We start from the raw sequence: 14,590 nt of genomic DNA, 5'->3' as shown, positions 1-14,590 counted from the left end.
ATTAACGCTTGTGTCTGTAACAGGGATGACAAAAATATCAAAACATGAGGTAGATAAATAGTCATAAAATAAAAAATTTTGGAGCCTGAGATGGCACAATAGAATTGTCATTTTAAGCTGTCTTCATTTCATGGATATTTTTAAAACATAGATTAAACTTATTTTATATTTTAATTTTTCTAAGTTGAAAAGGCACCGATTTCGTGGAATGACCCAGCTATTAAATGTAGCTATTTTTTTTTAAATGTTTTATTAGCCAGTGCTATTTTAAATTTCATCTAGGCTATTATGAAAAGTGCATAGACAAAGTCAAAGACATAGGGTCAGAAATTATTTTTAATTTATTTAAAGTTAATTTCGTTTTGTATAAATTGTAGCCTATCTTAATTTTAATCAGTGTTCACTTTGCAGATGAACTGGAGCGCGTCTCAAATAAACCCAAACTCAGCAGCCTACTTGCCTCACAGACATGAGAAGTAGGCCTATAGAAAGCTTGAAATGTTACAATTTGTCCTAAACATGACACAGGTTTTATATTGAGGGCTTCAAAATAACTGGTAAGATATTTCACATGTAGGCCTATAGTTTAAAGCAGCTTGCCCTTTCAGATGCTCTGAGAGAGATAGGCTGACAGATATCTTTAAATAGCCTACTTGCGGTGTTTGTGGTGAGATGTGGTGCTTTCCTCAGTGCATAAACATGTAAATGTTAGAAAGTCGTGCAAATATGTCAATTTTGCTGTCTGGAGAGGACGAGCTTCTGCAAGTGAATCTCCGCTAAAATTCAAGATTCCGTGATCGAGCGCCGCCACCTGCAAATAGCTCAATAATTCTGACTAAAATATACACGTTTCTAAAATATTTGTTGTTGGACAGTAAATGTGCCATATGTGGAATTTTAAACCCACAAGTAAATATATTTTTATGAAAGTGACCATTATGGGGTAATCAAGTATTCTAATGCAGGATGTGAAATAAAATTATTAAAATAAGTACAGATTTATTTTTTCCAAATAGAAAAACTTTGCCATTGAAATGACTGGGGAAAAATGTCCCAATAACCCTGAAAAAAAAATAGCTTTGTACGGCGACAAAATTTTGGTTGGCCCCACCAAATCTCACTCCAAGATTTTTCGAAAAGTTGGCAGCTCTGGGGATTTAGATCATTTGTAAAGAAGTTGGACCCCACCTATGTTCTGCCAAGCTGTAAAACTGTTAAGATGATGGTCAGAGAGAAATACAAAGAGGAGAAGGGAACATCTGCAGAACATCCCATCTGTCTGCCTTACAGCTGATATGTGGACCTCCCTCACCATGGAGTCCTATCTGGGGGTCACATGCCACTACACTGACAGCAACACAGAACTTGGCTCAGTGATGCTGGGAGTATCAAAGTTCCCAAAAGCACATACAGCTGACAACATCAAAGAGGCTTTGTCAGATCTGATATCTGACTGGGAGCTCACAGGTTCAGTTGCTGCCATGGTGACAGACAATGCGGCCAACATGGTATCAGGAATTCAGAAGCTGGGACTACGGCATCTCTCTTGCCGATGTGCATACCATCAATCTCATTGTTAAGAGGTCAATTGAAGAACATGAGGTGTTTGCAAACATCCGTAAGAGCCAGGAGAGTGGTGTCTTTTTTCAGGAGCAGCACTAAGCCCACTGAAAACCTAATCCTTATCAGTAATTTAGTTTAAATGGTTAATTTAGTTTACATTTTTCAACTAAACATCGAAATAAATCTAAATAATAATGCTGATGCCATCATAGAGGTCAAGAGATCTGACTTATATAACTGACCCCCCTGGGTCCTGGGTACTCGGTTCCCTTAACCCCCCCAGTCCGACGCCCCAGGCTGTAATGTGCATTTTGGAAGTGTTTTGCCATAGGATAATCCAAATTGGCTTTTTTGATAGCATTTTTGTGCTCTGATACTCTATCTTTAAGACGTCTCATGGTCCGGCCTACATAAAAGCATGTTATACATCTATATGTTAGAAAATCAACAGTGTTAGGGAAGTTTTAGGTACTCTTAACCTAGAGTGGTTAATTAGCTACTTTTAAAAACGACAATATGGTTAAAGACACTTCAGTGTTCAGTGAATAAGTCATTGATATTCACAATTCTTAATATAGTTCCTAGTAGTTTTATTGGCTGTTATGAAAATGTTTACATAAAGCAAAATGAGTATTCATTAGATTGCTCAGTTTTTAAAGTAAATAAGACCAAACCCCTTTTATTACAAGTTTATATTAGCATATTAAAACATCAGAAACAAAACCACGTAGCCTACAAGAGTGGCTGTACCCTTTTTCCCATGAAACCCTAAATTAAACAGTAGACAGCAGATTATAGACAGTCCATTCTGACAGTACAAACTCTAAACTGTAAAATCATATTTTTTTGTCTAATAAAAGGTAAAAGTGCTATAACTAAAACCATGTTAATATTATAGTCTAAAAATATAAGAATAAAGGGATGCCACATAAACAACAGCCATATACTGTGCAATCAACTTAATATCATTAAAAATGATTGTATTCAACATAATTATATAATGCAATATTTCACAAGACATTCAAGAGTTTAAAAGAATACATATAATTTGTATTGGCATTCAGGATGATTATTGGGATTTATTTCTCAGGTATGCTCAGGATTATTTACATTGGTATTAAAAAGATCAAAAATGGTAAAGATAAAAAAAAATGCTTGTAGAACTGTCTATGTTGACAATGACAAATACCATGGATCTGCCATCACAATTTTTCCATGATGCTTGGACAAGGATTGCCATCATCACTCCCTTTTCCTGTTGAGGAACAGTGAAATGTCAACATGTTTCTCCAGTGCAATGCATGAAATCACATTAAATAGGGATGCACCAAAATTTTGGCCACCAAAAAAAAAAAAAGCAGAAGGAGGAAAATCAGTATGAGAAACAGTGAAAAGCATGCATAAAAAGCTCATGAAGCTTTTCACTTCTTGTATGTGATGAGATTCAGGAAGTGTGTATGTGATAAGATGTTTGGATTTCAGGAAGACAAATTATTAATTTTTTAAGTGATGAATTTTGAGTTTGGTGAATACTGATAAGCAAATGTGCATGATATAATAATCGTGCAGGTATACACTGCCGTTCAAAATAAATATTATTAATGTTTTTAGAAGAAGTCTCTTATGCTCACCAAAGCTGTATTTATTTTATTAAAAATACAAAAAAAATTGTATTGTGAGATATTATTCAAACTGTTTTCTATTTGAATAAGTGCACTGTAAGTCACTTTGGATAAAAGCGTCTGCCAAATGCATAAATATATTTAAAAATGTAATTTAATGCTGTGATGCAAAGCTGAATCTTCAACATCACTACTCCAGTCTTCAGTGTCACATGATCCTTCAGAAATCCTTCTAATATGATGATTTGCTACTCAAGAAACATTTATGATTATTATAAATTTTGAAGACAGTTGTGTAAAACTTTTTTTCATGATTCTTTGATGAATAGAAAGTTCAAAATTTCTAAATTCTAAATTTCTAATTTCTTTAAGTTCTTTCCCTAAAACAAAACAAAAAATAAAATAAAATAAAACAATTTTTACTGACCCAAAACTTCTGAACGGTATAGTACAATGTTGCAAAAGCTTTCTATTTCAGATAAATACTGTTCTTTTGAACTTTCTATGCATCAAAGAATCCTAAAAAAAATGACACAACCGCTTTCAACATTTATAATAATCATTAATGTTTCTTGAGCAGCAAATCATCATATTAGAATGATTTTGAAGGATCATGTGACACTGAAGACTGGAGTAATGATGCTGAAAATTCAGCTATGCATCACAGAAATAAATACAATTTTAAAATATATTATAATAGAAAATTGCCATTTTACATTTTAATAATATATATATATATATATATATATATACACATACATACATACATACATACATACATACATACATACATACATACATACATACATACATACATACATACATACATACATACATACATACATACATACATACATACATACATACATACATACATACATACATACATACATACATACATACATACATACATACATACATACATACATACATACATACATACATACATACATACATACATATATATATATATATATATATATATATATATATATATATATATATATATATATATATATACAAATATTTTTAATAAAATAAATGGCGCCCTGGTGAGCTGCTAAATGAAATATCTAAAACTTAATAATTAGCTAAATGATTTTCTTCCTCTTGAGATCTAGTGGCATAATTGAAAAAACATACATATAGAGCTCATGAAGCGTTGCACATCTTGTATGTATGTGATGAGATTCAGGAAGTGTGTATGTGATAAGATGTTTGGATTTCAGGAAGACAAATTATTAATTGAGTGATGCATTTTGAGTTTAGTGCATTATTAAAAAACCATGACATATATTTAAATAAGGGGCATATTCACCAGAGTCACTTGAAAGGCTTTCCTCACTTCCAGTTGCCTCATCTTGTCCCTTACCTACACATGTAACAGAGATATTCAAGTTAAGCAGCAATACAAGTCACATCAGAGATTTTAAACTGCACAGTGAAATGTACTTTGATTCTATGTATTTTTAGCAATATTTACTGCTGACATTTAATGAACAAGTTGTAAGTACATACAATAAGGGTTGGAACGGTATGAGATTTTCACGATATGATCACCGTCCCAGGAAATTTCAAGGTTTCACGGTATACAGTAATAAACAATGAGTTATTATTATCATCAGTTAATATATGATAGTTAAATGTAGGAAAACAGGTTTTTGATTGAACAAATGCTTTATTATAACAAACTTGTTTTGTTTAACAATACTTGATTTAATAATTGATTATGGATTAGATTAACAATAATAGAGTCCTATGAAATGTATTTTATTCAGAAAATGTGCATTTCTTTTTATGATTTAATACAAATATATTATCAAAAATGGTGATAATCAAATGAATACATAAAACTAATAATTGAACTCATATTTTGTAATATCATGTAATCAAATGAAAATGTAACAACTTTTATCCTTTTATTTTTGGCAAAGTACAGAGATTTACTAAATTAAAACATGGACAAAAAATTATATTCCTTAAATAATGTTTAAATAAATTGTATTATTATTATTTTGAGAAGTACATTCTGTTGTACAATAGTTCTTTGGATTTTGGAAAGACAAATAATTTATTTAGAGATGCATTTTGAGTTTAGTGCATTTAAGTCAGTCAGTTAAAAGCCTTCTGTCACTTCCTGTTGTTGCCTCTAGGTGTCCCACATCTAGACATGTAACCAAGATTTTCAAAATAAAGTCACATCAGAGATTTTAAACTGCATAGTGAAATGTACTTTAAAAAAAAAAAAAATAATTTTTGGCAATGTTTACTGCTGACATTTAATGAACAAGAGTTTTAAGTACATACAATTACGGTTGCAACGGTGTGAGATTTTATGGCATGATGACCGTCCCAGGAAATATCACGGTATACAGTTTTAAACAATCAGATATTATTATCATAATCAGTAAAAATGACAGTTAAATTAATGAAAGAAATGCTTTATTATATATTATATTATAAAACATAATAAGCTAAATGATTACCTTACTCTTGAGATCTATTGGCACCATTGTCTCATCTAACAACATCACCTGATACACAAGACTGATTAAATATTGAGAATGGGATAGCTGGTACCTGACAGAAATTTTTTCTTTTCATCTTCTTTTTGTTCCTGGACATCCTTTTTGCCATTGAAACCTAAAGGACATGGCAGATAAAATCATTTCTGAATAATCTTTGCACTGTAATACTATTTTTTTTAAAACAGTGGTACAAAATAAACACTGGGACAGAAGCATGTTAAGGCAAATGACGTAACCCACTATAAAATTATTTCAAGATCCATCCAATAGTATTTGTTCAAACATCTCTATTTGGACATTTATTTGTTAAAGCAATAGTGAAATGAAATCTGAAAATGATGTCATAGCTGTCAACATTGAACATTGAAAATAATGGAGATTTCCCAGAATCCATCCACAAAATAAGGGATTTTTTTTTACACGATTCTTACCCACAAACTAAAAAAAAAAGAAACACTAATCATTAACAGTCTAAAGAGTTTATAACTACACAATATATTTAGATTTTGGCCGTCAGCGTCCTGATCCATCATCGCACATCACACTCATCTACTCTACTCTCCTTGAAGTTCACTTCCCGCTACTTTTTCCCTCTTCCTCCCGCCTGCCGCTGCAACTGTTTTCTTCTTCGATAGTAGCCTAAGCCAGTGTTTCCCTACCTTTTTTCAGTCATGGCACCCTTTGAAAATGTGCTCCATTTTGTGGCACCCCCTCGCATACGTTACACTAGGGGTGTAACGGTAAAGATTGCTCACGGTTCGGTTTGTATCACGGTTTTGGTACGGTTCAGTATTTGCTGATTTTTTTTTAATACCGATAATCAAATGTGCATGATATAATTATCATACCGGTATGCACTGCCGTTCAAAAGAATATTAATGTTTTTAGAAGAAGTCTCTTATGCTCATCAAGGCTGTATTTATTTGATTAAAATACCCCCAAAAAATTATATTGTGAAATATTATTCAAATGTAAAATAACTATTTTCTATTTGAATATTTTAAAATGTAATTTATTTCTGTGATGCAAAGCTGCATTTTCAGCATCACTACTCCAGTTTTCAGTGTCACATGATCCTTCAGAAATCATTCTAATATGATGATTTGGTGCTCAAGAAACATGTATGATTATTATCAATGTTGAAGACAGTTGCATAAAACATTTTTTCCTGATTCTTTGATGAATAGAAAGTTCAAAAGAACAATATTTATTTGAACTAGAATCTGTTGTAACCTTATAAATGTCTTTACTGTCACTTTTGATACATTTATTGCATCCTTGCTGAATAAATATATTAATTTCTTTAAGTTCTTTCCCTAAAACAAAACAAATTAAATTAAATTTGTACTGACCCAAAACTTCTGAACGGTATATAGTACAATGTTGCAAAAGCTTTCTATTTCAGATAAATAATTTCAGATCATGTGACACTGAAGACTGGCATAGCGATGCTGAAAATTAAGTTTTGCATCACAGAAATAAATACATTTTAAAATATATTAAAATAAAAAATTGGCATTTCACAATATTATTTTTTTTGTTTTTTGTTTTTGTATTTTTAATAAAATAAATGCAGCCCTGGTGAGCATAAAATACTTCTTCTAAAAACTTTTGACCGGTAGTGTACCTTTACAACCCTTCATACAATTGACATCAACCTGCTAAACGAAATATTTAAAACTTAATAATTAGCTTAATTATTTCCGTCCTCTTGAGATCTAGTGGCATCATTGAAAAGTATGCATATAGAGCTCATGAAGCGTTGCACATCTTGTATGTATGTGATGAGATTCAGGAAGTGTGTATGTGATAAGATGTTAGGATTTCAGGAAGACAAATTATTAATTGAGTGATGCATTTTGAGTTTAGTGCATTATTAAAAAACCATGACATATATTTAAATAAGGGGCATATTCACCAGAGTCACTTGAAAGGCTTTCCTCACTTCCAGTTGCCTCATCTTGTCCCTTACCTACACATGTAACAGAGATATTCAAGTTAAGCAGCAATACAAGTCACATCAGAGATTTTAAACTGCACAGTGAAATGTACTTTGATTCTATGTATTTTTAGCAATATTTACTGCTGACATTTAATGAACAAGTTGTAAGTACATACAATTAGGGTTGGAACGGTATGAGATTTTCACGATATGATCACCGTCCCAGGAAATTTCAAGGTTTCACGTATACAGTAATAAACAATGAGTTATTATTATCATCAGTTAATATATGATAGTTAAATGTAGGAAAACAGGTTTTTGATTGAACAAATGCTTTATTATAACAAACTTATTTTGTTTAACAACACTTGATTTAATAATTGATTATGGATTAGAGTAACAATAATAGATTCCTATGAAATGTATTTTATTCAAAAAATGTTCTTTTCTTTTTATGATTTAATACAAATATATTATCAAAAATGGTGATAATCAAATGAATACATAAAACTAATAATTGAACTAATATATTTTATATTTTGTAATATCATGTAATCAAATGAAAATGTAACTTTTATCCTTTTATTTTTGGCAAAGTACAGAGATTTACTAAATTAAAACATGGACAAAAAATTATATTCCTTAAATAATGTTTAAATAAATTGTATTATTATTATTTTGAGAAGTACATTCTGTTGTACAATAGTTCTTTGGATTTTGGAAAGACAAATCATTTATTTAGTGATGCATTTTGAGTTTAGTGCATTATTAAAATAAGGGGCATATTCCCCAGAGTCAGTTAAAAGCCTTCTGTCACTTCCTGTTGTTGCCTCTAGGTGTCCCACATCTAGACATGTAACCAAGATTTTCAAAATAAGCAGCAATTCAAGTCACATCAGAGATTTTAAACTGCATAGTGAAATGTACTTTTAAAAAAGAATTTTTTTTTTAGCAATGTTTACTGCTGACATTTAATGAACAAGAGTTTTAAGTACATACAATTACGGTTGCAACGGTGTGAGATTTTATGGCATGATGACCGTCTCAGGAAATATCACGGTATACAGTTTTAAACAATCAGATATTATTATCATAATCAGTCAAAATGACAGTTAAATTAATGAAAGAAATGCTTTATTATATATTATATTATAAAACATAATAATTAGCTAAATGATTACCTTACTCTTGAGATCTATTGGCACCATTGTCTCATCTAACAACATCACCTGATACACAAGACTGATTAAATATTGAGAATGGGATAACTGGTACCTGACAGACATTGATTCTCTTCATCTTTTTTTGGTTTCTGGACATCCTTTTTGCCTTTGAAACCTAAAGGACATGGCAGATAAAATCATTTCTGAATAATCTTTGCACTGTAATACTATTTTTTTAAAACAGTGGTACAAAATAAACACTGGGACAGAAGCATGTTTAGGCAAATGACGTAACCCACTATAAAATTATTTCAAGATCCATCCAATAGTATTTGTTCAAACATCTCTATTTGGACATTTATTTGTTAAAGCAATAGTGAAATGAAATCTGAAAATGTTATCATTCATTCACATTCACACACACCTGGCTATGTTTGTTACGTGGAACTTAAAGGCATCATATGATTAAACAATGGTTAAATAATGAAACCGACAATAAAAATGTGTGTATCATAATTACTCAATCACTACTCACTAATAATATTTTTCTTCTTTAAGATGACAACCACCAAAACAACAACTAACAGCACAAGCAGACCACCAATCACTGCTCCAATCATAGCCGAGACTGTCGGTGGCGTGCAGTTCTGGCATAGTCCATCTATACAAATGCAAAAGATAAATATTTTAAATGAAGTGAGGATAATACACACTGAAATAAAGGGGGAAATGGAAGTTTGCAAGTTCAACCCTTTTTATATAATATTGCTATTTCTGTTTATAGGCGTAACTGCTTTAATTACCCCATTTGACGATAATAGGTTCTTTGAGTGTACTGTGGGACACAAAACAATCATATTCTGCTTTTTCATCCTCCTTGATCTTTACAATCTTCCTTTGCTGGAAGGTTCCATCATGGTTTGGTCTGATTCCTGAGGATTCAATCTCATCTTCAGGCAAGGATGTGCGATATTTCCTTATGGTAATTTTCACATCTTTGGGGAAGAAGCCAGTGGCCAGACAGGTGAGTTTCAGCTTGGTCTTGTCACTGGTACACTTTTTTGCAAACACATGCACATTTGGAGGAGCTGAGGACACAGGAATCAGTTTATCAGTGAGTTCTATATATATGACAGCGGCAGATAATCAACAAATACACATGCTGTACATTTACTCACAGCCATTTTTCAGCTCCTCATCTCCATATTCTCTGAATTTGTTGAGCCAGTCCACACACTCTTTCTCCAGGTAGCCCTTGGTGTACTGGTTTAGGATGGGCACATTATCCCACTTCTTCTTGGTTGGAAGAGCTGCATCAACGGGGGCAACCCACTGAGACTCCTTATCATCAAAAGACAGGAAGTTCTCACCATCATAGCTGTACTCATCAATGCCTTTTGAAAACTTCAATTCATTTCCCAGTTTCTCGATTTCACACCCATGTCTCCACTGAAGAACATGGACATCTGAAACAGAGAGAAATTTAAATGTTTCATGGATGATGATGATGATGATGATGATGATGATACAAAATTATATTAAAAAAGAAAATATCAATAGAATAATATAATTATATGTATATGCATTTTAAAATGTATCATTGTTCTTCACCTGATTCATTCTGTCTCATACGGTTCATCAGAATGTTGACATTCACATTAAACCACTGTTCTTTGCTCTTTCTTGACTGGGTGCCTTTTTCCCAGTAATCCTCCTGCATTTTCTCTTTCATCCAGTGCTGTTTGGGAATCTTTCTTTTGTCCTTGCTATTATAATAGTCAATCTGTCTGTCATCTAGCAGACCCATAGCAGTGAATTCATGGATGCCCGGCAGATCGACAGGTTTGGACAAAGCTGTGTATATGTAGTACAGGGAGTGTTTGTCTGCAATGAGAATGTAAAAATGAAATACGTATACATATATACATTATATATATATATATATATATATATATATATATATATATATATATATATATATATATATATATATATATACACACACACACACACATTTACTCAGAATAAGGGGATATAACTTAACTAAAATCAGCCATGAAAGTTTTTAATCCTCCATGGTCCATTATTTCAGTTAGATCTTATTTGTTTCCCTTTTAGATGCAGATTAAAACGTTTTGTTTCAAGAACAACATGTCATTATACTAGGCTATAAAATAAAATAAAAATAAAAAACGAATTCGCTTTTATTACGATAAGTCGCAGGTTAAAAAATCATTTTCATTTATTTCATTTCATTTAATTAATCTTTTCCATTTTAGTAGAGTAGGGCTATAAGATCTGTCAAAGTAAATTAACTCTCTTTCTGTCTTCAATGAAGTTAGACAGGTTCCTGAACTGAAAGTATTTCGATACCTGTCTACCTGTTTACCTGCGCCATTTTCCCGACACACCTTGAACAACGACGCGAACTAAAAACTAACAGACTTACTAAAACTTGGGCATTTATTAAAGTTAATTAAACACGTATATTATGATAATATAGTAGTAGCCTACGCATGTTGAGACATTGCATTAAATGATGACAACGCTTGTTTTGCTTTCAGTTTTAAGAAATAAAATAAACGAGAGTAGGCTATTCTGTGTTAATAACAGCAGACTCACCGCTCCAGGCAGGTACAACAGCCCCGAGGAGAACTGCCGAACACAGAACGGAGAAAAGTGTCATTTTTCAAGCCTGTTAAGGCTTCAGTGCCTTCTACGTCTTCTTCAACAGACGGCTTTCCTTAACTGATACCAGTCGAACAGGTACTCCGAAGTCCAAACTCCCCTTCCACACACTCCAGAGATTTTAAATAACCAATACTAAAACAGACAGTTCGCAGCGTCACCAGTAACCACGAGCGAAGGTAGTCACGAGTTTCTGCTCGTCTTGTGATTTCCTACTTAAATATATAGTCACTACTGTGTATGTTGCACTTTACTTCTGAATATGTTCAAGGTTGTTAAATTTAAAATGTATGTAGCCTACTTCGTTACAGTCCAACACTGTTTATTTTGAAAATGAAACTAACAAAATGTATTGTCAAAATATTAGCCTACATATATATATTATATTAAAAAAGGTTGCTAACTAGAGGTGTCCCATGTCAAAGTTTCCAGCCGAATCGTACTGTGGTGCATTTTCCCGAACAACGACGTTACTCACTGCCAGAGGTGGACAGTAACTAAGTACATTTACTTGAGTACTGTACTTAAGTAAACTTTTTGAGTATCTGTACTTTACTGAAGTATTATTTTTTAAGGAAACTTTTACTTTAACTTCACTACATTTGAAAGACAAATATCGTACTTTTTACTCCACTACATTTCTATCAAGGTCCTCGAAGTCAAAAGTCATTTCTGTAGCAGCTTTGCAAGTCAGTGGATGATTTTTTTTTTTTGCAAAATGTAAATATCTGGGAGAAAGAGAAGCAGACATATGGATGAATCTGAAAAAGCATGATGAAAGAGTTCAGTCTGTTTTTTTGTGCCTCTGAGATGCCAGAATTCGAGTACTGAATAGAGCTTTCTTTTGTGTTTTTTTCGCACTTAAACAGACCAATACACACAAAATGTCACAATTTTCATTTTGGAAAGTATTCACGTAAACAAAGTTGATTATGTCTCAAGTGAACGTAAACAGTTGGGGGAATATCAGATGTGTATCAGTGTGTAGGATTTGTGCATTCAGCCTTAAAGTGACAGCAGCTTTATAAAAAGCTTTGTAACTTTTAAGTATTTAAATTAGTTCAAGGTGGTCGTATGCTAGCATGTTGGCCCATGATGGAATAGCGTGCATTTATACAACAATGCAACAATAATGAAATAATGCATTGACATAAAAAAGGAAATTTACTTTTGATACTTAAGTACTTTTAAAAGCAAGTACTTCTGTACTTTTACTTAAGTAAAAATAGTTTTTAACAACTTTCACTTGTAACAGAGTAATATTTGACAAGTGGTACTTTTACTTTTACTCGAGTAATGGAGTTGTGTACTTTGTCCACCTCTGCTCACTGCTCAACTACCATAGTACAGTTGAAGAAATCAGCTATAGTCACGACTGTTTCCCGAAACCGCATTGTCGCCACATCTGTCGTTCAATCACGTTGGTTAATTTTTTTTTTTTTTTTTTTTTTTTTTTATTGAACCTTTAACATAGAATACAAGAGCTCGTAGAGGTAACCGTACCAAATGTAAACTCAAATACAATAATAGTCAGGAGATCTGCAATAAAATTTAAGAAAGATAAATAATAATAATAATAAAAAATAAAATAAAGCAATTCAATTAAAAATAAATAAAAGATACATTTAAATCACAAGAAACTTTGACATGTCCGATGATACTTTCAGAGCACGACAGTTTTTCAGTAACCCCAATGAGGAGTAAAATAATTTGAATTCACACATAAAATGTTCAAAGGATGGATGAGTATTTCTCCACTTACAACAATGAATATGGTATTTAGCAAGTAGGAAAACAATATTCACAATGTCTGATGTTGAATTATTTAAACCATCAACATAAAACAAAATATGGTAGATGCTGAATACAGGAATGTTTGACATTTTCAAAGTTAGCCAGTCTCTGACATCACTCCAGAACCGGCTTGAAATGGAACAGGTAAAGAATAAATGTTCTAGAGATTCATCAGAAAAATCACAAAACGCACACCCCGCCTTGTCAAATTTAAATCGCTTATGAAGAAAATTGGAAACTGGATAAATTTTGTGACAAATTTTCAAATGTGTTTCTTTGACCTTAGGAGGAATTGGCCATTTAACATATTTAGAAAATGCCTTTCCCAACAGTTCAGAAAGGTCTACAGACACACAGTTTTTATTATAATCATGGAACAATTTAGATTTAAAAGCATCTGTAGCAACCTTATTATTAAATGTTTTATCAAGTAACTTAAAACGACCAATTAATAAATTCGGCAATACAGGAGTGACATTAGAGTAAGTCAAGTTATTCTGTATTAGGTGGATCAAGGCTAAAGGAATAGCTTTACAAATTATTTGATACTCTCTATGAGTACAGATTAAATTATAACGTTCCACCACACCGTTATGAGACAGTAAAACACCATTACGAAAAAAAATAAAATAAAATCTAGAAGCACAGACCAATAGAAAATTAACAAAGAGTAAGCGCAGGAATGAGAAATCTTACTAGCCACAAAAAAGCCGTGGTAAATTGTACAGGCCTTATAACAGGTAAAAACATACCTTACAACAATGCCATTAATGTAAACAAAAAAGTCATTCTGGGTCCACCCTCTTGTTGTCGATTAGCGCATAGCCTTCCTTCAGGTACGCCCGCTTCCCCCTCCGACGGGCTTCTTGAACCACGGGCCACAGTTTAGCACGGGCTAGTCGGTCCTCCTTAGAGAAGTCTTCCTTGAAGCTGATGTGTAGATCTTTACAGACTCTAGCATCCTTGGATTTTCTCAGAACTTCATCCCGCACCGTGCGCATTCCAAACTGAATGATGACAACTCTGGAGACGTTGTTTGAGGTGGCGGCACTCTCTCTCTCTTGCCCAGCCTGTGCACGGTATCCACGGTGTCACGTAGTTTCTCATCCGATATCGGGATAATCCGTGTCAAAATCCCGATGACCGTCTCCCGAACATTCTCATCCTCTTTTTCAGGCAAGCCGATCAACCTTAAATTCCACCTTCTCTTATAACGAGCGTGTTCTTCACACGCGCTCTTCAGCAATGCATTCTCTTTTTTAAGATGCACTACTTGGGATTGCAGATCTG

The 14,590-nt window shown here is 32.8% G+C and overlaps 1 protein-coding gene across 2 annotated transcripts; it reads right to left on the bottom strand.

The window, feature by feature from the left end:
* Nucleotides 1–2,136: 2,136 nt before the first annotated feature.
* On the bottom strand, nt 2,137–14,348 carry LOC307143247 (zinc-alpha-2-glycoprotein-like). 2 transcript variants are annotated; one of them, XM_079844624.1, is made up of 11 exons: nt 12,836–12,926; nt 11,441–11,983; nt 10,430–10,702; nt 9,997–10,284; nt 9,622–9,906; nt 9,354–9,479; nt 8,931–8,993; nt 7,632–7,685; nt 5,766–5,828; nt 4,504–4,557; nt 2,137–2,818 (listed from the first exon to the last, which is right to left on the bottom strand). In XM_079844624.1, the coding sequence occupies exons 2-11, from the start codon at nt 11,502–11,504 to the stop codon at nt 2,766–2,768; spliced, it is 1,323 nt and encodes a 440-aa protein (XP_079700750.1). In that variant the 5' UTR covers nt 11,505–11,983; nt 12,836–12,926; the 3' UTR covers nt 2,137–2,765. The 2 variants fall into 2 exon arrangements, with proteins under 2 accessions (XP_079700750.1, XP_079700751.1); XM_079844625.1 differs by lacking the exons at nt 11,441–11,983; nt 12,836–12,926 and adding an exon at nt 14,053–14,348.
* Nucleotides 14,349–14,590: the final 242 nt, after the last annotated feature.

This window comes from Gobio gobio (genome assembly GCF_949357685.1).
Source record: "Gobio gobio genome assembly, chromosome: 19".
Taxonomy (NCBI): domain Eukaryota; kingdom Metazoa; phylum Chordata; class Actinopteri; order Cypriniformes; family Gobionidae; genus Gobio; species Gobio gobio.
Note: the sequence above shows the minus strand (reverse complement) of the source record. Positions and strands in the feature narration are given on the sequence as shown.